The 21,387-nt window shown below is 47.5% G+C and overlaps 7 protein-coding genes across 7 annotated transcripts; 5 read left to right on the plus strand and 2 right to left on the minus strand.

The window, feature by feature from the left end:
- Window positions 1–202: 202 nt before the first annotated feature.
- BDV37DRAFT_287907 (uncharacterized protein) lies at window positions 203–1,375 on the minus strand (the record flags this gene model as incomplete). Its single annotated transcript, XM_032088178.1, has 1 exon — window positions 203–1,375. One exon carries the CDS (start codon window positions 1,373–1,375, stop codon window positions 203–205), a length of 1,173 nt encoding a protein of 390 aa, XP_031936397.1.
- Window positions 1,376–3,189: 1,814 nt separating this feature from the next.
- On the minus strand, window positions 3,190–4,961 carry BDV37DRAFT_290482 (FAD-binding oxidoreductase; the record flags this gene model as incomplete). The annotated part of the gene is made up of 4 exons (XM_032088724.1): window positions 3,190–3,825; window positions 3,889–4,283; window positions 4,345–4,561; window positions 4,707–4,961. The coding sequence occupies 4 exons, from the start codon at window positions 4,959–4,961 to the stop codon at window positions 3,190–3,192; spliced, it is 1,503 nt and encodes a 500-aa protein (XP_031936398.1).
- A 7,315-nt stretch (window positions 4,962–12,276) lies between these two features.
- Window positions 12,277–12,555, plus strand: BDV37DRAFT_287909 (uncharacterized protein; the record flags this gene model as incomplete). Its single annotated transcript, XM_032088179.1, has 2 exons — window positions 12,277–12,435; window positions 12,493–12,555. The coding sequence occupies 2 exons, from the start codon at window positions 12,277–12,279 to the stop codon at window positions 12,553–12,555; spliced, it is 222 nt and encodes a 73-aa protein (XP_031936399.1).
- A 1,923-nt stretch (window positions 12,556–14,478) lies between these two features.
- On the plus strand, window positions 14,479–15,423 carry BDV37DRAFT_287910 (O-methyltransferase; the record flags this gene model as incomplete). The annotated part of the gene is made up of 3 exons (XM_032088180.1): window positions 14,479–14,508; window positions 14,570–15,322; window positions 15,379–15,423. 3 exons carry the CDS (start codon window positions 14,479–14,481, stop codon window positions 15,421–15,423), a joined length of 828 nt encoding a protein of 275 aa, XP_031936400.1.
- Window positions 15,424–15,577: 154 nt separating this feature from the next.
- BDV37DRAFT_12352 (putative NAD binding Rossmann fold oxidoreductase) lies at window positions 15,578–17,480 on the plus strand. Its single transcript, XM_032078630.1, has 5 exons — window positions 15,578–16,014; window positions 16,080–16,175; window positions 16,260–16,663; window positions 16,729–16,816; window positions 16,887–17,480. Exons 1-5 carry the CDS (start codon window positions 15,732–15,734, stop codon window positions 17,096–17,098), a joined length of 1,083 nt encoding a protein of 360 aa, XP_031936401.1. The 5' UTR covers window positions 15,578–15,731; the 3' UTR covers window positions 17,099–17,480.
- A 682-nt stretch (window positions 17,481–18,162) lies between these two features.
- On the plus strand, window positions 18,163–19,423 carry BDV37DRAFT_12342 (HPP family protein). Its single transcript, XM_032078627.1, has 2 exons — window positions 18,163–18,639; window positions 18,702–19,423. The coding sequence occupies exons 1-2, from the start codon at window positions 18,367–18,369 to the stop codon at window positions 19,290–19,292; spliced, it is 864 nt and encodes a 287-aa protein (XP_031936402.1). The 5' UTR covers window positions 18,163–18,366; the 3' UTR covers window positions 19,293–19,423.
- Window positions 19,424–19,706: 283 nt separating this feature from the next.
- Window positions 19,707–20,674, plus strand: BDV37DRAFT_290483 (nucleoside phosphorylase domain-containing protein; the record flags this gene model as incomplete). The annotated part of the gene is made up of 2 exons (XM_032088725.1): window positions 19,707–19,971; window positions 20,028–20,674. The coding sequence occupies 2 exons, from the start codon at window positions 19,707–19,709 to the stop codon at window positions 20,672–20,674; spliced, it is 912 nt and encodes a 303-aa protein (XP_031936403.1).
- Window positions 20,675–21,387: the final 713 nt, after the last annotated feature.

Raw genomic sequence — 21,387 nt, forward strand, 5'->3', positions numbered from 1 at the left:
ACCGGAAAGGAAATCTCCAGAGTAGTACATCATTCAGTTTTAACCGGCTTGAGAGCGATCGCTGGTCTACTATGTGTCCTTGTGTAATGTCTTCAGTCAATGAGGGCTTTTGTTAATTCAACGCTTCATCCAGCATGCCCATCTAACTACATGGCACTCAATATAGACCAAAACAGACAACCAGATTTAATTTTGAGATCCTTTACCAAACCGCTGTACATCTGACTTCAATACTTTCCCGAGCTTCAGAATGTATATCCTGACCGTCCAACTCGAAGGCACTATGGATGGCTCCCCCGACTCCCAAATTAGACCTCTTATTGGCCCCTTCCTGTGGTGCTCTTGCATGCGCCTCCATCTCGTTGTCAAAAAGTTGAATTATCAAGACATCAGAAGGCTGTTGCTCTGAAATGAAGTGCCAGCCATGCGCCTTTTGCTCTTTATCCCGTGGCGCATAGGCCAGATAGCCCTGCGTTTGATAAGTTCCATTATCCGCGTTGGATGAAACATCTTGGCCATTAGGCCCAATAATCCGCGACAGATGAGCTGGAATCTGCATATCCAAGGGCTCCAACTGGTCCGCCGGCACGTAATCCGATTGAGGAAAAGAAGCACAGGAAGCCAAAGCCAGGGGGTCGCGATGGACGGTTTTCAAGGGCCGCCAAATAGAGAAAAGCGCGAATCTAGGCACCCCCTCATCGCCGCCCTCCTTCCCTGCATAAAAGTCCTTGAGGTCATCCCATTGCACGCCAGATTCCAGCAACCGGTTCTCCGCTTCGATTACCCGCTCGGCCGCGGACGTCACCTCGCGATGGTACTTGCGAATGTGGAGCCTGGCACCCTTTGGGGTCAGGTCAAGGTGCACTTTCGGGGCAGGACAGATAGGATCTGCCCTTGAGTTGCCGACAATTGGGGGAAATAGTTTCGCTTCGGGATTGTTGGTTAGGGTTTGTCCGTTTTCTTCTGGGTGTGCTGCCGCCACTGCTGCATCGCTTTCTTTGTATAATTCGTTGCGTAGCACTGCGGCAGATATCACCACCTTCTTACATCCCGTAACCTTCTTAACCAGTTCTTGTACTTCGGGGAAGTAGATCTCACGCAGCAGACGCTCATTGTTCCAGCTACTACGGTCGTATGGAGCTGCATGCAGGGCGGAGTGGTGTCGGCGAGCGGTGAATCCATGGACTGAGAGCTTGTATGGGGACTCGTCTCCCAGATCTAAAGAGGGCTTCATGTCGGTGAGGGGTAATCTAACGACGTCACCAAACTCGGACAGAGGTGGAAGTAGATACGCTTCTTTTGTTGGAGCTGGCTTGACCCCCCGGGTCAGGTAGCGGAACTTTCCCCAATGTGGCGAAGGGGTCGTAGTATCCATTGCAGCAGACGATGATGATACGCAAAAAGAAATATTGTGAACCTGGTGTGATCAAAAGTCAATGAATACGGACGGTATACATGGACTGTCGACACTTTAAGTTTGCGTCACAGTCGATCTGGCTGCCTAAGTTGTGGTTCAGTCGTAGTTCTCCGATACCTCAGATCTCCGGACCACCGTGACAGGCCATGTTGAGACAAGGGCAAAGGAACCCTGGTCCCTCGTATGACCAGCGGCAATCACTCACCCCGAAAGTGACACCGGCCAACAGAACGGCCGACTGCTACTAATTTTCATTACGTGGACACAACCCTTTCCCTTTCCCATCTTACCCGAAAGAGACTGATACAACTTCTCTGTGTCTGTTACCCCTCGCCCCCACCATTGCAGGGGGGTTCTGCAGGATTTGACTAGACAATTAGTACATACATGTAAGACAAATTCGAGACCGTCGACCTCGCGCGACGGAAGCATATTGGTGCAGAAATAGGTTTCGCAGGATGCGCGGAGGGCTTCGTCGACCTGCAGAGTCCCATCGACCCACAGAGCGGAATTGCCGAATGGTTCGAGGCCGGTAAATGCCCGTGCAGGTAAGGGGTTACAGCCGACGACGTTCCGTCTTACATGCAGGGACCGAACGGTAGTATCAAAGTACGGTCACTCTGTATTTACCTATCTGTACACATATAAATTACAGTGGTGTTATGTAGTATCATTTCCGGTAGGACCGGAGAAGCATAGTACTATTTGCAACTCGATTACATGCCCCCACTTGACACATTCTCTCAAATTACTGTATATCACCGTATATCTAGTATGCAAATTAACTGATACAGATACAGTAAGTAAATCAACCTCCAGAATCCTTCGGCGCGGCGGAAATTACGGTGGGCCAAGTACTCCGTCCGATTTCCCGTCACTTCAGGTTCCTACGACCAACAGCCAATTCTAAGCTTAGGAACCCATTGGCCCAAGTTTACCGTCGATCGACAGGCCAAGCCATGAGCAATAGCTTGGCTGACACAATCTCACTCAGACTTCTCGAAGTATGGAATATATTTTGTTGAGAAGCTAGGATCACCATCCTAGCGTATATGTTGAGGTAGGCCCTAGTGAATTCGTCTCGTCCCGAGCTGACGAGTAGAGTATGTTCCCCGGAACAATGTCGGCGTCCGTGGTCGAGTTGAGTGTTTGGATACCCAGTATCGAAATACAGTCGGGTATTGGGGGGCCTGAAGGAATGAATGGAATCGGTGTATCTGCATTCTCTTTCGTCCTGGTGTTGTTACCTAGCCTTGGCTTCGCCTTTGTTAATAAGATCCAAGAGGAATATTGCTCCAGGTCTTCCGTAGCTAAACCCCCTCACTGTCTAGTTAGGATTATCTGCGTGTTCTCATTCTCCAGGAAACTGTAATGGGCATCTATGACCTTGCTGGAACTTGGAACGTGAGTAAATTGGGCTGAGGCATGAACAGGGCGGTGGATAGTGGTTGAGAAAGGGAGATGTCAACAAGCCAGAACCGTACATGCTGTCACATTCGTCTATGTCTATGGGATTAGTATCCACCCTACACAGATTTCGAACACATTTGTATATACTGAATGACACTGTTTTATTATTTGTTCTATTTTCCGGTCTATTACTACCAGGGGCTGTTAGTGTGTTCGGTGCACTCTGCACTTGTCTGCTTCGCAGCCAGATATCTTGCCTGCCCCCTTTGCTCTATAATCACCATCTAGCGACCCGACTAGCCAACAGTTTACACATATCACAAGAAGAATGAAATCGTACTATACACAGCTCACCCTCGTAACTAAACAATCGGCGCATAGAAGCTGAACATCCCATTAGGGTCGTACTTCTTCTTCAAGCTTTGCAACCGGCTCTGTCTCCACTCCTCGCTACCGTACCACTCCTCGGGGCCCTCGGTGCCATAGGCATAGTTGACATACGCGAGGACATGCTCGCGGCCAGACCCTTCGTGCAGAATCTGGCGGATCTGGTTGCCCACCTGGGCGGCCTTCTCGTCCAGCTCGGCGTCCCCGGGCATGTAGGCGATCAAGGGCCCGACGAGGATGTTCTGGTCACGGTAGGGGACCGCGGTGCTATCAGCGGCGATGGACTTCACGCCTTGCGTGGAGTATCCATCGAACGTCACCAGGGATCCGTTGAAGATGGACGACCCACGCACGGCCTCGGCGAACACCTCGTAGGCTTGCTTCTGCGCGGTCGCGTTGTACGTCTCCAGGTAGCTGGGGAACCGCGGGTTCATGGCGCCGTTCTTCTCGCATGGTCCGGAGGTCGTGGTGACGCCGACCCATTCGGCGAGGTCGGTGTAGCTGCCGCTATGGGGCTCAATGGAGATAGGGTCCATGGAGTGGAAAGGGGCGGTATAGGCGGTGTCAACGGCCTGGACGCCTTCTTGGATGATGATTACTTGGATGACGGGCTAGTGGTATATCATTAGTTGCTGAGATAGAAGGTATTATCAAGAGGGGAAGGGTAGACTCACGTTGGTCGCATCCGCGGCGGGATCGTTAACCCAGTACGACCAGTTAATGACGTCTGTGGGCTGGCTGCCGTCCTTCAGGAGATGCGTGTTCACAGCTTCGTAGATCTCCTCGACCTTGTCGCCGCTGAAGGTAATGATCTCAATGGCCCAGTCCCTGTACTCGACGTCGTAGATCTTGGAGGTCACAGAGGTGACGATGCCGAAGTTGTGGCCCGCACCCTTTATGGCCCACCAGAGCTCGGAGCTGGAGTCCAGAGTGACAAGCGTGCCGTTGGCAAGCACAATGTTCATCGACTCGAACTGGTCTGCAATAAGCCCGTGGCGGCCCTGCAGCCAGCCGTGGCCACCACCCAAGGCGGGTCCGAGGTAGCTGACACATTCGCATGCGCCAGTAACTAGGTAGATGAATTAGTTTTCTTTGAGTTGTGTCGTCTTGATGCCCTCCTATCGACTTACCCGTCTGCTTGCCAGCATCCCAGAGCGTGTCGGTCACCAACTTGGACTTGGTTCCACCAGCAATAGTCACGGTCTTGCCATCCTCGGCGATATCGACACCGCTGAGCTGGTCCAAGTAGATCTCGATACCGCGGTCCATCTTTCCCAGTGTGGTGATGGCTCCGTGGGCGGCATTGTAGGCCAAGAACGGTAATTGCTTCTTGTTGGCGAATTGCACCTATACAGTGACATCAGTGGACTGTGGGTGGAATCAAGATGCATGGGCCATGCGTGGGGAGAACATGACGTGTGACGAAGGAAAGATGTGAAACAGAAGGAGAAAAAGATAGATAGATCAAGAAGGCATAGGAGGCAAAGCTTACCGTCTCGACGACATCATTCTCAGTGCCGGGAACGACGACGATGTTCACGGTGGGTTTCTCCAAATTGGACCACCGAGTGGAAGCCTGCTCGAACTCATCCGAGCCAGGATAGTAAACTTTAGCGGAGACGGAAAGCTTCTCGCTGAGATCCTTGTAGTCGGCATCGCGCGACCAAAGGTTCCGAGTGATGGGCAGGCTCTGACAGGCCGAGGTGACAGCCCATGCGGCCACGGCAGTGGCCACTTGCATACGCATGTTGACTCAAAAGGGGATAGTTTATATCACGGTGGGCTAAGATGCAGCAAGATAAATACAAAGACCCAAGCACAACTTGCCGCTTTTTCAACACCGGCAACAGAAATGCGAGAGAAGAAACTTCTCAGCCATGGTGATGGAAGCACTCTAAATAAGTGATTCTGCTGGTCTGAGTCCCTATCTGACATAAGAGAGTTGTTCAAACGAAGGAGTGAAGGATTCGAAGTATTTCCTGAGTAAAATACCGATATTACAATAATAAGATTCCCCGGATACTGGCCGATATCCTAATCTCCGACATTCCGTTCGCGTCTCAGACTAAGACAGCCCTAATGCAAACTAGCATTCCTTTGCCATGGTGCCTGGGTCGGCAATCGCATGGAGATACCCAATGAAGACTGAGGTAGTTTTCAGGACAGCACCGCGCCACAGGCGCAGTGGGCTTATGAGAGCTGGTAGACTCTTCGCGATCCGACCGGCTGGATACATGCGCTTATACTTCTATTACGTACACATACAGAGTAGATGGGCCAGTGGGAATTGATACAGACAAATTATAACCATTGTATTCTTGTTATTCGATCGTCAATGTGAACGTGGCATTTGACATTATGGCATAGATACTACGTGGTGTGCCCGTCAAGCATTTCGTCCATCTTCAGAGTAACATAGCTGTAAGCACTAGTCACCACCCTATTTTAGAACAAAAGTATACCAGCAAATTTAGCCGAGGTCAAATACCATTTGCCATGAATAAACCCCTGTTCAGTCGACACGCTCTTCAGAGAAACAAGAAAAGCCACGTGGTGATCGACTCATAATCCCAGCAACTCCAAGTATTCGCCAACGGCATATACCACGCTGGCGGTATCCGTCATGGATCTGAACTCTGTACATATGCTTTTTAAATACTCGCATCTAATGAGAAATAATGCACGTGTTGATTTTTTTTTTTTTTTCTTAGGCCGACGAAGGCTAGCGGGAAGAGGTGGCTTTTGCTAAGACGGTTACTAAGTATGTTGCTAGGAAGTAGCGACTTACAGTTCCGCCGGAGAGGATACCCGCAAGTAGGTTTTTCAGAGCATCCAGAAGGGGATTTGACAGCTCGGTGGAAGGGTGGGGGAGGGCAACCCGGACTCTCGTTGGTATTGATGGGGCGTCGTGAAGGAGGTTCTGCAGATTAGCGCTTAAACGGACGGATGAAATTACCGAGACCCACCGACAATAACACACGGTGAATGGTTTCGGCCGGCTCCATGGGCGTGCCGCCCCGCGCCGCTGGCCCGGCCCTGACGATTCTGGCCATCCGGTATTGTCTGCAATCTCTGGCAGTGGCAGATCGATCTGGCCCACAGTAAGCCCTAGAACACTGGGCAGTGGCAGGACTGAGGGCCAACACTAGTACGCGAGGAAGTTTATCTTGAAGTTGACCAAGTTTATATGATTTCCATAGCTAGTGTATAATATACTTTTTTTTTGGCCCCCAAAACTATCTGTTGAATATGCAGACCATCGCTAGCTGAATAAGTAACATATTAAATGAGGCTGTGCGGATAATTAAGACATTGTGCGCTGCTGCGCAAGCATACAGCAGATGAGAGGCACCTTCTATAAGACAGAGACTCAGTTTTCGCAAGGATATATAACACTCGGCATCTAAACCTGACCATTAGACTCTTCTGTGTTCATATATCGTACTAGAATATATATCTAAGTAGATCCTCATTGTAAAAGAGACAATGGAACCTCAAAATAGCGGAAATTTCTGAGCTATGCCCTGCTTATTTTCAGTGGCCAATTGGTTAACTCCTAGTACTAGATATCTTGGCACGGATGAACGAGACCGGGCGATGGCCAGCCTCGCTTAATTATCATGGTTACCAACTACCAAAGTACTCCGATTGGTAGATGTAAGTGAAGACTTGGTAGTACTGCATACTAGTACATATGTTCTATAAAATTGTAATTAAAGGTTAAGGTACTGTATGTATGTATGTATGTATGTACATACATAGGCATCACATTGAATGTTCCTGGTATAGTTTATTTACAGTACAATACACAAAAATACAAAATACAAAATACTGCAAAACATGGTCCGTAAGTATAGCATCAATCTATTTATTTAGATTTTATACCATTATAGTATAGTATATTTCAGTCAAAAAATATTATCGAGGACTGAATCGAGGTTCTAGGCAATAGAGACTTTTTACCGACACCTTTACGTTTTACAATAAGCCACTCACTAATCTGGTAGTATCTCGGGTAGACGAGAAACCCGCTTGCATACGTGTTATCCAGGGAATAAGACTGTTGCATCGTTTGGGGAAGAGAGGTTTCCATCTATCAACACTATCCCACATTACTAGTGTGGCAAATTCAGACCAGGTTCCTCCTCATAGGTGCTGCCAGCTAGTTTCAGCGTATAGCAATGACCTGGCCAGTTTCTCCTTTGGGAAACTAGTCATCATTCACAGCCTTTGATGCTAGTGTATTATGATAGAAGGTACACTGGGTGCATCTCCATGCGGCTTGTTCTGGACTTACCATTGGCGAATATGAGGGGCGGATCCTATGATATTATTCGCCCTCGGGTGTAGAGAAGTCAGAACAATTGTGCAGGGTGAGTTGTCCAAAGTTGAATAAAAGTTCGAATAATTGTTTCCCGTCGGTAACGAAGTCCTTGATGAATTGAGAGTTAGATCAGTTGTTAAGTGACTCTTAGAGAAATGGTGGTCTTTAGTATAGATACTCGAATGAGAAATACTGATATCTATACCTATATATGGAGGTTGAAAATCTGTGTCCGAGTTGAGTATCGTGTTGGGGCCTAGGGCTTTAGTATATTCAATAATAAGAGTTCAGCCGTAGTGCGCTCTTCAGGCCCATGCTTCATAGTTTCAGGGTAAGTACTGGGACAGGATGAGCCGTCTCCGCTGAAAGTCATATTTTACCAATTTTGATATATCTCGAGATAGATCCACTGCGTTTCAGAGGTTAGTTCCGCTCGCTGATACGATCTAGCACTACTAGTGCAACCAGAACAAGGCATAACCTAGGAGCAAGTGCGTACTGCTTTGCTTCATATGGTGAAGTACCCCAAAATAATCTCACGTTCTCTTGGTAAATTAGGCTGTTGGTACGGAAGCCTCATCGTTCTGCCGCCTTGTCACCGAGGACGCCTTTAAACAAATGGCTAAAAACAGATGCGACTCTTTATACTGAACCATAGGTGTATATATGGCGTGTTTTGAGACGGCTTTATTGGGGCATAATAACTAAGGCTCCCTAGAATCCACTGGTAAAATCTACACCAGCGACACAGCATCGCCGATACGTAGAGTGATAGGGTTCGGCGAGACCACAAATCAGACTGGCTAGTTCAAAATCGAAGATGAAGATGTCGTAGGCCCAGTCGGTGGGGAAGTCTCCATAAAAGTCTTCCAGCAGTTGAAAAATAAGCTTGCTATTCCTGAACTAATGTACAGTAGTTCCGGTCAGTTAATCTATTCTATGCTATGGTGTACTCCGATATATAGAATGATGGTGTTTGCCGCCTACTGTTCAAGCATAGAGTTTAAAGAAGAAAGAAAGTGGTCCCGGAGAGAAAACTCTATGTACTCCGTAAAGAAGCCACACATCTAATGTCATTATCTACGCCACAATAGATGACACAGATTCCGTCTCCTCAATGACAACAGGGAAATATCACTAACCCAAGTACTTCAAATCAAAGATAACCCTACGCGGAAAAGCTCAAGAGCCGGCGACGACCACGAATTGCCTTTGCAAAAGATACAAAATTGACCCTAAAGACACCGTGCGGCCTATGCCCAGCTATACGTGCCATTCTTCGTTCCCCCCCAACGTATAGAGCTACCAAGATTACAATGTACTGATTCTCGTGTGAACAGAGAATCTTGAAGGTAGAGAGAAGTTATTGAGTTCAGGCCAGTGTACCGGCTTTAAGTGAGTGTTTGTACTCGGCAGTTCTGCATAAACCCAAAGAACAGCTGATGGAGAACTGTAGGGGACGCAGTGAACATGATTATTTAGCGAACAAGGTATGCTAGAAGGAATAGTCGCTTTAGTGCTTCCTCCTATAGGATGTACGGCCGAGGATTACAATAGAATAAAGAGCCAAACATGAAACCCCCAGTCCGACAAGCGTACCCTATGAAAGAAGGGGGCTTATATGTGCTTATATTACTCACAGGAATACTAAAGTCGATTCCTAGCACTCCTACTTCTAGCAATAAGTGACAAACCGTCACACTGTTGTTATCCTGATTGCCTACTCCTTTTCTTGTCGCTTGGTACTATGTTGTCCTCCACAAGCTGTAAGAATTGCACGCCTTTGTTACTATCATAAGCCATGGTTGGTAGTGAGTGTGTGCATACATTCCGAAGTTTGCCAACTCGCCTCCCCCTCCGTAAGCGAACTGTAACATCTCTGTTACCCCTACAGTCCGCTGACCGATTGTCGCTAAATATTCGTTCTACGTTCAAGATTTACAATAGGGTTATTGCTACGGCTTATTTTCGTTGGTTCTTCATTTCCGGCAATCAAATCTTGCAGCTAGGTGCGTAGTAACAGGCGGTCTAAGGTCTTGCAGACAATAACTGACGATAGCCTAGGTTTACCTCCCCATTCTACTGAGTCTTATAAGGGTGCCTCAGTTCCTAGGAAATCATCTGCGAAGGGAGAATCTGAGAACTCAGCGAGACATACTATTAGCTAACATGCCCACAGCCATCTGGGAACATGGAGTCTATCGTGTAAACTCAGCGCTACCTGCTTTACTGTCTGGTAGCACATACAAAGACGCTGGAACTTCTAGCCAAGCGTCATCGGTGGTGCAAGGGGGTACGATTCGAATTGCATTAACAACCTACTCGAATGTCATAGACGATGGAAATCAATGACCGGTACGTATCTCTATAGTTCATTTTGTCAACTAGCTGTATCTATTTGTCAAAATAACTATATAGGCTAGGAAAGATTCATGAGAATGAGCTATGCGATCCCAGACGGCCTACACAATACTTCGTTTTTTCTGTCATGGGATATATATGCTTTCTTCTCTTCTTTCTTTTTTTTCTTCCTCTTTCTCTTCCTTGAATCTTTTATACACACTATTAGACTATAAAAAGTCTTCTAGGCCGACTGATAGCATATTTTGGCGATTATCCTCGAGGAATCATTGAAAATTAACTATTAGGAAGTGAGCTGGGTTTTATCCACGCAATACGGATTAGCCAGTAAAGAAAGAAAGGTTAGAGGGAGGATTCTAGATCCCCATAATGCGGTGTTGGCGAACGACAATATCATCACTTTCCAATTAGCCTTCACATAAAATCGAAGGTGTCAAGCAAATGACGCAAAAACATCTGCTGGAAATTATGGCCTCTGCATACTTCTCCAAACCAGAGACTTAGCTGCAGATATTCTATTTTAAGTATACATTATCCATACATACTCTTACTTTATAGTACAAAATGTTGTTTCTTTTCTCAATAAAGCCCAAACGGATACGGCTAACACCGACCAAGCCGGAAGCCTGTCTATATACAACACCTCAAGATGCTGTATTCTTTTATTTCTAACAGAATCTCTATCCCCCAGCAGCATAATCTTCAGGCGGTCGACTAACTGATCAATAGGCTTCTAAGAAGTTCCTATCAGGGTCCTTGCTGTACGCTAACCATTCTGAACGATTGACAAATGTTAGATGCATGGATAAGCTTGGATTGTACTAACGCAAGAGACTTAACGGGTCTTCCAGAATATAAGCTCCAGGCTCAGCATGAGAGCAGACTTACAGACTATTCGCTGCGGTGGCCAAATAACATGGCCCATCATTTCCACCACAGTTAACCCCAACTAGCTATGCCTGGCGCATATGATATCGTCACGAAGACAAGAAAAGAAGGATTTAGATTGTATAAGCCACTAAGCTCCTAGTATAGATCTTACTCGCCATATCTTTGACCAAGTCCGACTCAACCATGGTGACACGCGTCCTTGGGAAGACTGATAGCTTGCTATTAACAACTAGACTGACATTGAAGAGATCAGATTGTAAAAAAGAGAGATTCTTTCTGACTCGAGCATAATGATGCCATAGCGACTTTGTATTCCCAGATTCGTAGCCGGTAGATAAACGCAGATACAACAGAAATAATAGTTCGACAATGTACATTTACCAGTTGACAGAGGAGTATCTGCTTGGTAACCTCAAAATTATCTAGTGAAATTTCTCTGAGGCCATATTAAAACATACAATAACACAGATTACCTAAGTTTGATTTTCGAGAGCAAATCCCTCGGTATCAAAGAAACCTCAGCAACAGTCCCAGAATAGAGGATACGTTGTCACCAGTTATCCCCCGAGAGAGTAATAACTGGAAAGGATCTCTCGAAACTGTATAATATGAAGACTCGTGCGCTACCTGATACTCTGTTGTCTAGTCCTCAAGACATTACTAATGGTATGAAAACTGTTATTGAGAGTGCACTAACTGCAATAATAACGCAGCTGGCTGGATGATCATCAATAGCCATTGCAGAGATTGGAGCTCTCACCACAGCAGTGCCGCAACTACAAGATTTATATCTAGGTCCTGACAACGTTACCCAGCCATTGGCTGCTAGCTCCCAGGCCAACACCGTATGCACGCAGGTGTGTTGCTAAGATCTAGAGCGGGATTCAGTCAGAGGGTGTCTCAGATAGTATCTTGGTTTTGCGTATAATTGGACCAGTCTTACCTCACTCAAGTAGACCCATGAAGCTGAGGCGCTGTATCCAATGACATTCAAAATCCATTGGTACTGAGGTGCATCCGATCTGGGTCTAATGAAACAGAGTGCCATCATCTTCAGATTATTATATCTCCAGGCTTTCCGGGGTTCGTGACAGGCGGAAATATTAATATGTGGTCAATATATTCAAGACGGTGCTAGGCCTCGCCAAGACGGGGGTTGGATTGGTAGACAGGACCTATAGCACTAAAATATACTTATATTTATGAGCTGAAATCCATGGTGTCCGCTTGGCTGGTCCGCTGACTCTAAGATTGCAGGAGTGTGGGGATGAGACCAAGCGATGTCTCAGAAGATGTACGGATCAAATTAATCTATATGGATCTTAGAAACTGCGAGTTTGCGGTGTCGCACTGCGGGGTATGGACATATAAACCTCTGCCATCCCCCCCCCCCCCCAAATAGAGCTGGAAACTAGCAATTCGAACAATCGTCAGTATATATCTTGTCTCTGGTCGCTTCATAATCCTTCTATCTCCTTTTCCCACCATGAAGTTTACTGTCATCACGCTTACCCTGGTCGCTCTTGTCGCAGGTGCCAGTGCTGCATCCTGTCCATCCCTGTTCCCCCACGACACCGTTTGGGGCGAGTGGAACCTCTGCTGTGACTACATCGGACCAAATGATGTCAGTATCTTCCTCTGTGATGTTTATACCGGACAAAATGATTTGAGGGGTCTATTATATGCTAAATTTTGCTCGCAGGTTGCCAACCATTGCTGTGACCAAAATGGTTACAACACTGGGAGTGGCGCGCCTGGATGCTAAATACCTTAAATTTGATTCCTCACTGGATGACTAGAGAGTATCTAGTGTCACAGCCCCACCGCCCCGGTTTTGTTATTCAGGTAGCAGCGGGCTGATTTTGTGTAATCTGGGAAGAACTTCTGCATAGGCACCTTCGGAGGACTGGGACCTAGTCAAAATGAAGTTCAGCAGACAACAGAGGCCTCTTCTGGAACAAGTACCCATCAATAACTGAACAATTGTGTAGGATTTGTTTAACTAGCTTTCATGCTGCAGTACCTTCTTGTATATGCTCTGTGCTGCGTTGCAATCCAGGCTCCGTAGACATGAATATAGGACTTTTACAAAGGGGAAGGATTATCGTCAGGTTTACAAATGAACTGAGGCGTCTACTACAGGGGAATTCACCGGTTGGACTTCATGGCTCTATCATATTGTGAATCAATTATTGGTCACTTCTAGTATGAAGTCTGCAGCCAAATCCATGTTGCTTGTGGTAGGCAAGCCAAGGCCATAGTATCCAACCATCCAGGACGGTAGTAAGAGGTAGATTATTTGTAAATAGTGCCATTAACAGGCGCTCAAAAGACGGAATTATTGGTCCACAATGGTTTAACTTATCATGCATAGTACATAAACTTCAAAGATTTATAGTTTAACTTGCTTACTGCTCCAGTGGTTGAAAAAGCTACGGAATGATGCTCTATCTCTCGGTTTTCAAGTAATATAATGATCTGGTATAAGCCGGCCAATCCAGTTTGGCGCGATTTATTGTATTATTCTGTCTGTTGTACACAGAACATGTTATAAACTTTTAATATATAATGAGTTTCTCATACCTTTCTATTTGGTAGAGGACTTTTCTCGTCGATGTCAAGGCTACTGTCCTTCAAACAAGAGAAGTCTCCCATCATCGTTATTGCAATGGAAGCTCTAGGCCCTCATTGAATCCACTATCCATAATTGCATATAGAATTCATTATTTAGAGCTCAGCCTATTCCGTAAAGGGGAAATAAAAAGTGCAAATGCTCAGTTTCGTTGCCGCCATCTCCCTAAAAGTGAGGCGTGATTCCTTCCATGCTACTCCTTGACATAGTGGAGTTCTGCACATACGGGATTGGCAATTGACATCTCTCTGGAATATTGCCAGATATCCATACTCATCGGAGCCACTACAAGGCTTAACTCTAGCTACGTTGCTAAATGGTCAATACACCTAAGGTCCTTGTTAGAGCTGCCGTGAACCCCCAATTTTCGACAATGTATACTCTTATAATTCCAGTATAGTCTATATCTTAACACAGATCCCATCCTTTTGCTACCTTTCTACTAAGAACTGTCAGCATTCTCGGAGATACACAACACAACAAGCGCTTGGACCGAACATATTCCCTAGAATATCTCGTAAAGCCCATCCAACCTATATGACTCACAAGGCTGAACAATAAAATAGGCATACCATGACTCAAACTAAAGGAAAAAGGATGCTGAACCCTGACGATCCTTCGATCCTTCAGAATATCAAATCAAATGAGGGGCTCAAACCCTCGGAGTTTGCGGGGCCTTAAACTGAACCCGGTATCTGAGCCCGATGCTTCGCACGCGAGATAAAGATAGGCTTACAATGTTGGAACAGGGGCATGATTCTACTATGTGGTTGGTGCATAGTATCATGCTAGATAAGCCAATGTTGTTCTTCGTCTGTATAGTTTGGGGAATGCGGAATTAGTACCGTTTTCGGGGTTATGGATCGCTGGTGGGAGTATATTTATGTCCGAGCTTGTTGTTTAGGTTTGGATGATGACGATCGTTCCCTTGGGATGAAAGTATAAATACTACGGTTGTTCTGGAGTATCTGTGGCGTTGTTCATGTTTAGATGTGAGAGTTTCCCATCTTTGGTTCATCCGAGTTAAGTTATCAGTAGCTTTTGTCATCATTAATAATGTCGCAAAACCAGCCTACAACTCGTCAGGTAAGGTTGATCCGATGCGTCTCTACCCTTAGAAATCAGTGCTAACATGCTCCATGAATAGCGCAATGACGAAGCGGAACTCGACCTTCTGGACTTCATCTACGCCCAGCCGAACCGGGACGAGATCCAGGGAAACCCCCAGAAGGTATTGGATCTGATTGACGAATTTGCGAAATCGCGCCATCTCATCCATGTGGGGCCCGAGAAGGGGAAGGTCGTAGCAGACCTTATTGCGGTGCACAAGCCCCAGATTATGATCGAACTCGGAGGTTACGTGGGCTACTCGGCCATCCTGTTCGGCGATGCCGTGCGTCGGGCCGGTGGCAAAAAGTACTACAGTTTGGAGGTCAACCCCGAATATGCCGCCATCTCGACCCTGCTGCTTGATCTGGCGGGTCTCCGGGATTTCGTCCAGATCCTGGTGGGTCGTAGCGACCAGTCCCTGGATAAGTTGTACACCAGCGGCGAAGTGCCACAGGTGGAGATCATGTTCATTGATCACTACAAGCCCGCATATACCACGGATCTGAAACTATGCGAGCAGCTTGGCATGATCGTTCCTGATGTGTCGGTTCTGGTGGCTGATAACGTGCTCTATCCGGGCAATCCACCGTACCTGGAGTATGTCCGGGGCACGGTGGAGCAGAAGCGAAAGGCGGCCGAGAAGGGACCAATCCAGATGTATAACACGGAGGGTATACCTGCTTCGAATGTGCGGGCCTTTCTTGGCTCGGACTCGACGCCCCTGTTTGACATCCTCGGGGATCCGAATTTGGTGTATGAGAGCACGCTGAGTCAGCCGGAGGGACATCGGGTAAGTGATGGACCTTCCAGAAATATAGCAAGAATGACGCTTTCTAACTGTGATAGGATGCCCTTGAGATTACTCGGTGTGTAGGTGTAGAGAAAGCGTGATCGGGAAAAGCATTTCCGGCGGAAGAGCATTTATCGGTCGGCTCGGAAGAATGACAGACGGTCGGCTTTTGCCAGATTGGTAGAATTTTGCCCCGCCATATCCGCCGGACCCAAAGGTTCCTATCGCGAGGACCTTCCCCCGCACTAGCTGTGTTTCTACTTCTTCACTAATATGACTTCATGGTAATTTCTTAAGTGTATATAAAGCTCCGCAATGCCCCGCCGGTCTCTCTCTGTCAAGTTCATTCTCTCAAAGTCCTATTATTGTGACAACCCTGTGATTGCCCTCGATAGAAATATAAATCAAGATGGCTTCCAAGACTTTTAACGTTGGTGTGGTCGGATATGGCTTCAGCGCCAAAACATTCCACATTCCTTTTGTTTCCGATGTCCCCCATTTGAAATTGTACGCTGTTGTCCAGCGTACACCAAAGCCCGACGACGATGCCGAGAAGGATCACCCCGGCATCAAGTCCTATCGGACTACCGAAGACATGGTCAAGGATGACGGAGTCGATGTCGTCATTATCACTACCGCACCAGAGTCGCATTATCAGTTGACGAAATTGGCCTTGGAGCATGGAAAGCATGGTGAGTGTCTTAATAGCGATCTAACGTATTAATTCCTTTCGTGCGCGCTAACAAAGCTACTACAGTTGTCTGCGAGAAGCCCTTCACCCCCACCACTCAGGAAGCCGAGGAGCTTGTCGCCCTTGCTGAGAAACAGAACAAGTTGTTGGCTGTGTACCAAAGTATGTGCCATTGCCCATCGCCAAGCGCCCTCGTTGGAGCACCAGGAAGTTGCAGAATTGTAACTAACCATGATATCTGTGCAGACCGTCGCTTTGATGCCGACTTCGTGACCGCCTCCAAGCTCATAAAGAGCGGTGTCCTTGGCCGAGTCGCTGAATTCGAGACTCACTTCGATCGTCATCGTCCCGAAGAGCCCGCTCCCGAGGTTTCAAAGTGGAAGAACAAGGTCGTTCCCGGCGGTAGTGCGATTTACGATCTCGGAAGTCATCTGTTAGATCAGGCCGTGCAACTGTTCGGACTGCCAAACCGTGTCACTGGATTCATTGGCTCTCAGCGGGCGGTAAACACGTCCGGCTATGAGGATACTTTCACCGTCCTGTTCCACTATAATAACGGTCCTCTGGTGACGGCCAAGGCCGCTGTCGTCAGTCCGGAAGAGGAGCAGCTAAGGTTCTGGGTCCGCGGAGAGAAGGGCAGCTTTAAGAAGGTAAGGATTTGGTTTCGGTGACATTGGAGCTAGAGTCAACAAGCTGACATGCTATTCCAAAACAGTTCCATCTCGATATCCAAGAGGAGCAACTCAAGAGCGGAATCATGCCCGGTGACAGCGTATACGGCAGGGAACCCAGTGAAAGATATGGTATGCTTCTCTCTCTGAAAAACAGACAAAGGCTCTTTCGGTAGCACATATATTAACGTTATTCTCCCAGGTACCCTGACCACTATCCAGAACGGCAAGCCCGTCAGAGAAGTTGCGCCGACCGTGGAGCCCCCCACCTACTCTGAATACTACAGAAAATTTGCCCGCGCTCTTGCCGGAGAGGGCGACCTTCCCGCCAGCGGAGCGGAGGCCCGTGATGTTATCCGGTTGATTGAGTTGGCGCAGGAGAGTTCACGACTGGGCAAGACCCTTGATGTCTAAATTTTGTATATGTAAAGATGATTTATTGACGACGATGATATGCCAATTTCTTTTCCGCACTCTTTTTGTGACTCACTGCTCTATATGATGCTGTCTCCTGTTCGTACCTACCTAGAGGTATTAATAACAACATGCCTTTTTAGGCAAAACAACCCCTAACCGAATTTGATGAAAATATCTTTCCGAGGTGTTTGTTAGTACGAGTTATGTGGACAACCGATAGATCTCATTGGCAAACTGAGCCGAGTCGCGCACATCTGCAAAGCCCGTTATGACTGGAGTCCACGCAAAGTCGGTATTCTGCCATTGACGTCCTTCCTTCTTGATGTTCTCGATTTTGGTTTTATCATAGACTGCACGGTGGTCAGTAATGGCGTAGCTGACAAGCTCGGCTTATTCTCTGCAAGACTGAGCGAAAGGAAGAAGAGCAATAAAACGGTCAACAGTCATGGATGAGTGATGATTGAACCCGTGACATGAAACTAACCTGAAGTGGCCGAGGTAATCCACGAATCGGGGAGTATGCCCATCATGTAGGGCACGCCGTAAATTACGTTACGAAACTGTGGGGTCGACGAAAATCCTCAGGTCCCCATACCGCTAAACCCAAGACGGCAATCTGTTACTTAATTGAAATGCACTCAATGGCAGACCCAGGCAGGTGAGCACCGTCATCGCCATCCCTTTCAGGCGACACAATGTCTCTTCCGTCAGTTCCAGACGGCCATTCTCTCGACTTTCCGCGGAGATACGGTACAGACGGTTCACCGTCTGTCAGTCCCTTGGCTTTTAAGGTCATTCCTCGGGGACTGAACGTACTGAAGTATCCCATGGTCCCAACCTTGAGTGGCGCTTTCATGAACGCGCTGCGGGTTAAATCTCCTATTCTTTTTCAAACGACCAAGGGTTGGTGAGTGTCCACCTCTCGTTTACTGTCTGCGAGCAGCCGATGATCCAAGTAAGAGGACAATGTATTAGTCAAGGTCCTCATCTTCTGTCGATGGCCGGTAATTTCTCGGCTCAGCCTAGACCCCTTCTTTCCCTGTTCAGCAGTTCCTGTTTCCTGTATTTCTTTCATGCTTTTTATATATCCTTAGTGCTGGGGAATCTTTTCTGCTTTGTACCTAGCGTTGTATTGACATTTTCTTCTACCTCCAACAAGTGGCCACTACCTCTAACTTCACCAGATACATAAACCCGGAGGATGTGTTTGTGACCTAACACGCAGCAACTCATTTCGCGCGTAGAACAGACCCCAGTCAACCTCAATGTTAGGGAACGTGGACTTTTCCCGCTGGCATGTGGATATCGACAGATACCTAAATCCGTTGATTCCACGTCCGCCATGGCGCTGGCTACCTCGTCCCATCTCTCATTTCCTGGGGTATAGAGGGGACAAACCTCCAAGGAACCTGGGTAACCTTGTGATTGCCTTTTGGTCCCTGATCGGCGTCTTCTGCGGTGTATTAGTCGTCGCCGAAGTATCCTTGCATGTCCCCTCGTTCCAGCACCATCATGCGCCAATTATTGTGGCTAGTTTTGTATGTACCTAACCTACCACACATAGACCCCTGCACTGATCAACAAACTAATGTTCGCACAGGGTGCCGCAGCTGTGCTGGAGTTTAGCGCCATTGAGTCACCATTTGCGCAACCGCGCAACGCCGTCCTGAGCCAGGTCATGGCAAGCGCTATCGGCATCGGCATCGGCAGGCTCTTCGCCTTAAACCCTCATGCCAATGCACTGCCCCAGGTCGGGGGAGCCCTGGCCTGTGCAATCACCACCGCTGTGATGGTCCTGACGAAGACCGTTCACCCGCCCGCTGGCGCAACGGCTCTCCTCGCTGTCACCGAAGGGTATGAAATCGGCTGGTTTCTGGTCCTGATCATGTTTCTTGGGTGTATCATGATGCAAGCGGTGGCACTGGTGATCAATAACATCCACCGACGGTTTCCGGTATATTGGTGGACTCCTGATCCTCTCCGACGTCCCAAAGTTGTTGTTGAGGACACTGAAAGTGGCCGGGAACGTAAGCAAGAGAGCTTGGCCCCGACTACTTCAGACGATGGCACTGAAGCTACCGTTCCAGCACAGATTGTGATTGAGGAAGGGAAGGTGACAGTACCGGATAATGTTTGGATTACGACAGAGGAAATGGAGTTTTTGGAAAAAATCAGTCAGCGCATACGTTAATATACACCGGCTTGTTACCCAATACAGACGGTTGGGCCCTATACACACTCTATAAAGCGACCTATGTACATACTTTCCATCTAATTGCTCAACCCTTTACGCAGATAGAAATAAAGCGCCCTACACATTTATAATATTACATAACATGTGGCTTGGCAACGGATATGTATGATGCCTACATGGAACTAATTGATGTCCCAGCCCTCGAATTATATGCTGGGCGCAGCCTTATCCTTCCCATTACCCCTCTTCTTGACAAAGTAGAAGGCTGAACTTGAGTACAGTACCGCATTCCGTTCTTCGTTTCCCGCTGCTAAACTTTTGCTTTCCCTGTGAAAGAAAACCGATGGCCCCATCTTGGTCAAATAAAAAATCTAGAAACCCTCTTGTCAACACACCACAACTAGTATCACAATGTCAGATCCTGATCAGTATACTGCTGGCTTGATATGTACCCAGGTGACGGAATATGTAGCTGCTCGAGCCTTTCTTGACAGAAAACATAGCCGGACGGAGAGGCTTTCGCCAAATGACAATAATCTTTATACCCTGGGAGAAATTGGAAGCCACCAGGTCGTTATAGCTGTTCTTCCGGATGGCGAATACGGGGTATCAACCGCGGCGTGTGTTGCTCGGGATATGCTACACAGCTTTCTAAACATCCGATTCGGCCTGATAGGTGGGATTGGCAGGGCATACCAACGAGACAGGACATCCGTCTCGGTGATGTTGTAGTAAGCTCGTGTCGTGGTGGACATGCTGGCTTGATCCAATATGACTTCGGCAAGGAATTACAAGGCCAGGACTTCCTTCAGACAGGGCGGCTAAACCAGCCGCCTCTCATCCTGCGCACTGCAGTAGCCGGACTCCAGGCGCAGTATGAGGAGGAGGGACATCAGATAGAGGACAATATCCGCATCGTTATTGAACACAATACAAGGCTGAGGCGTAAATACGCACGGCCTCCTCCCGAGAGCGATAGATTGTATAAAAGCCATTTCCACCCCACTGATAACCCAGATATCGGTGCCAGGCTGTGTGATGGGTCGAATTTGATTGTTCGACAGGGGCGGACGGAGGAGGAGGAGGATAATCCCGCTATCCGCTATGGCCTGATCGCATCTGGAAACAGAGCCATCAAAGATGCGCTATTCCGTGACAGGCTGGCAGCAGAGCAGGATGTCTTATGCTTTAAAATGGAAGCCGCTGGGCTGATAAACCATTTCCCTGGTTTGGTAATTTGTGGAATTTGTGACTATGCTGACTCTCATACAAGCACAGAATGGCAAGGATATGCTGCTATGATGGCAGCAGCATATACGAAAGATCTCCTATACCAAATTGTTCCTCAAAGGGTGAAGTCTGAGCGGAGAGCTATCTAGTTTATTCTTAGAGAATCTACGATGCTAATAGAGACCCAAAACCAGCTTCACAGTGTATCTCAAGATATTCACAATACCCAGACTATTGTTAGCACCACAGTTTGCAATAAGTAGAATCGCAAACGATATCAATCCGGTAACTTTACAGAGAATAGTAGTTATAGATCGATCAGTTGCAGAATTCCCACCGCTAGGCATATGCGGGAACCCCTCTTGATGCATAAAGTTATCGCCAGAATACAATCCTGCGGAATCTCACATGGCTGTATGCAGTGGCTGAATGTCCCATGGAGACTCATCTGCCACTACATGAGTAAGGGTGATGTGCTATTACCCTACTTGCGAACCAGTCTGGACGGGTGCCTTGGACGTAAGGCTGTAAATCACGTGCCGTTGGTGCCCAAAGAAGACTAGACTGCGCCACAACCCGTGCGGTGACGTTGGAAAGCCAATCAGAGGGGCGGCTGGGCGGGACCCACTGAACGAATTTTTGAAGGCAAGAAAATCACGTTTCCTTATTGAAGTGTGCTCAAATCTCTGTTTTCTTTCCTTTTCCCTCTCATCCATCTTGTTGGGGCGTTATCATCTTCGGTTATCGCCACTAGACCGTTTCCTTGTTGAGTTCCTGGTCTATATATTATATCCTCCCCTTTCTCTTGTGTTCCTTCTGTCTCGGACCAATTTTTTGGGGTAGTTACTACGTATCGATTACT

The sequence above is a fragment of the Aspergillus pseudonomiae genome, assembly GCF_009193645.1.
Source record: "Aspergillus pseudonomiae strain CBS 119388 unplaced genomic scaffold BDV37scaffold_104, whole genome shotgun sequence".
NCBI classification, from domain to species: Eukaryota; Fungi; Ascomycota; class Eurotiomycetes; order Eurotiales; family Aspergillaceae; genus Aspergillus; species Aspergillus pseudonomiae.

Excerpts from the sequence above, each read along its gene's own strand:
- BDV37DRAFT_12352 (XM_032078630.1), top strand. The coding sequence starts at position 15,732 with ATGGCTTCCAAGACTTTTAACGTTGGTGTGGTCGGATATGGCTTCAGC. Across the intron at positions 16,015-16,079 it reads CTTGGAGCATGGAAAGCATG|TTGTCTGCGAGAAGCCCTTC; the intron begins GTGAGTGTCTTA and ends AAGCTACTACAG. Across the intron at positions 16,176-16,259 it reads GTTGTTGGCTGTGTACCAAA|ACCGTCGCTTTGATGCCGAC; the intron begins GTATGTGCCATT and ends ATATCTGTGCAG.
- BDV37DRAFT_12342 (XM_032078627.1), top strand. The coding sequence starts at position 18,367 with ATGTTAGGGAACGTGGACTTTTCCCGCTGGCATGTGGATATCGACAGA. Across the intron at positions 18,640-18,701 it reads CAATTATTGTGGCTAGTTTT|GGTGCCGCAGCTGTGCTGGA; the intron begins GTATGTACCTAA and ends ATGTTCGCACAG.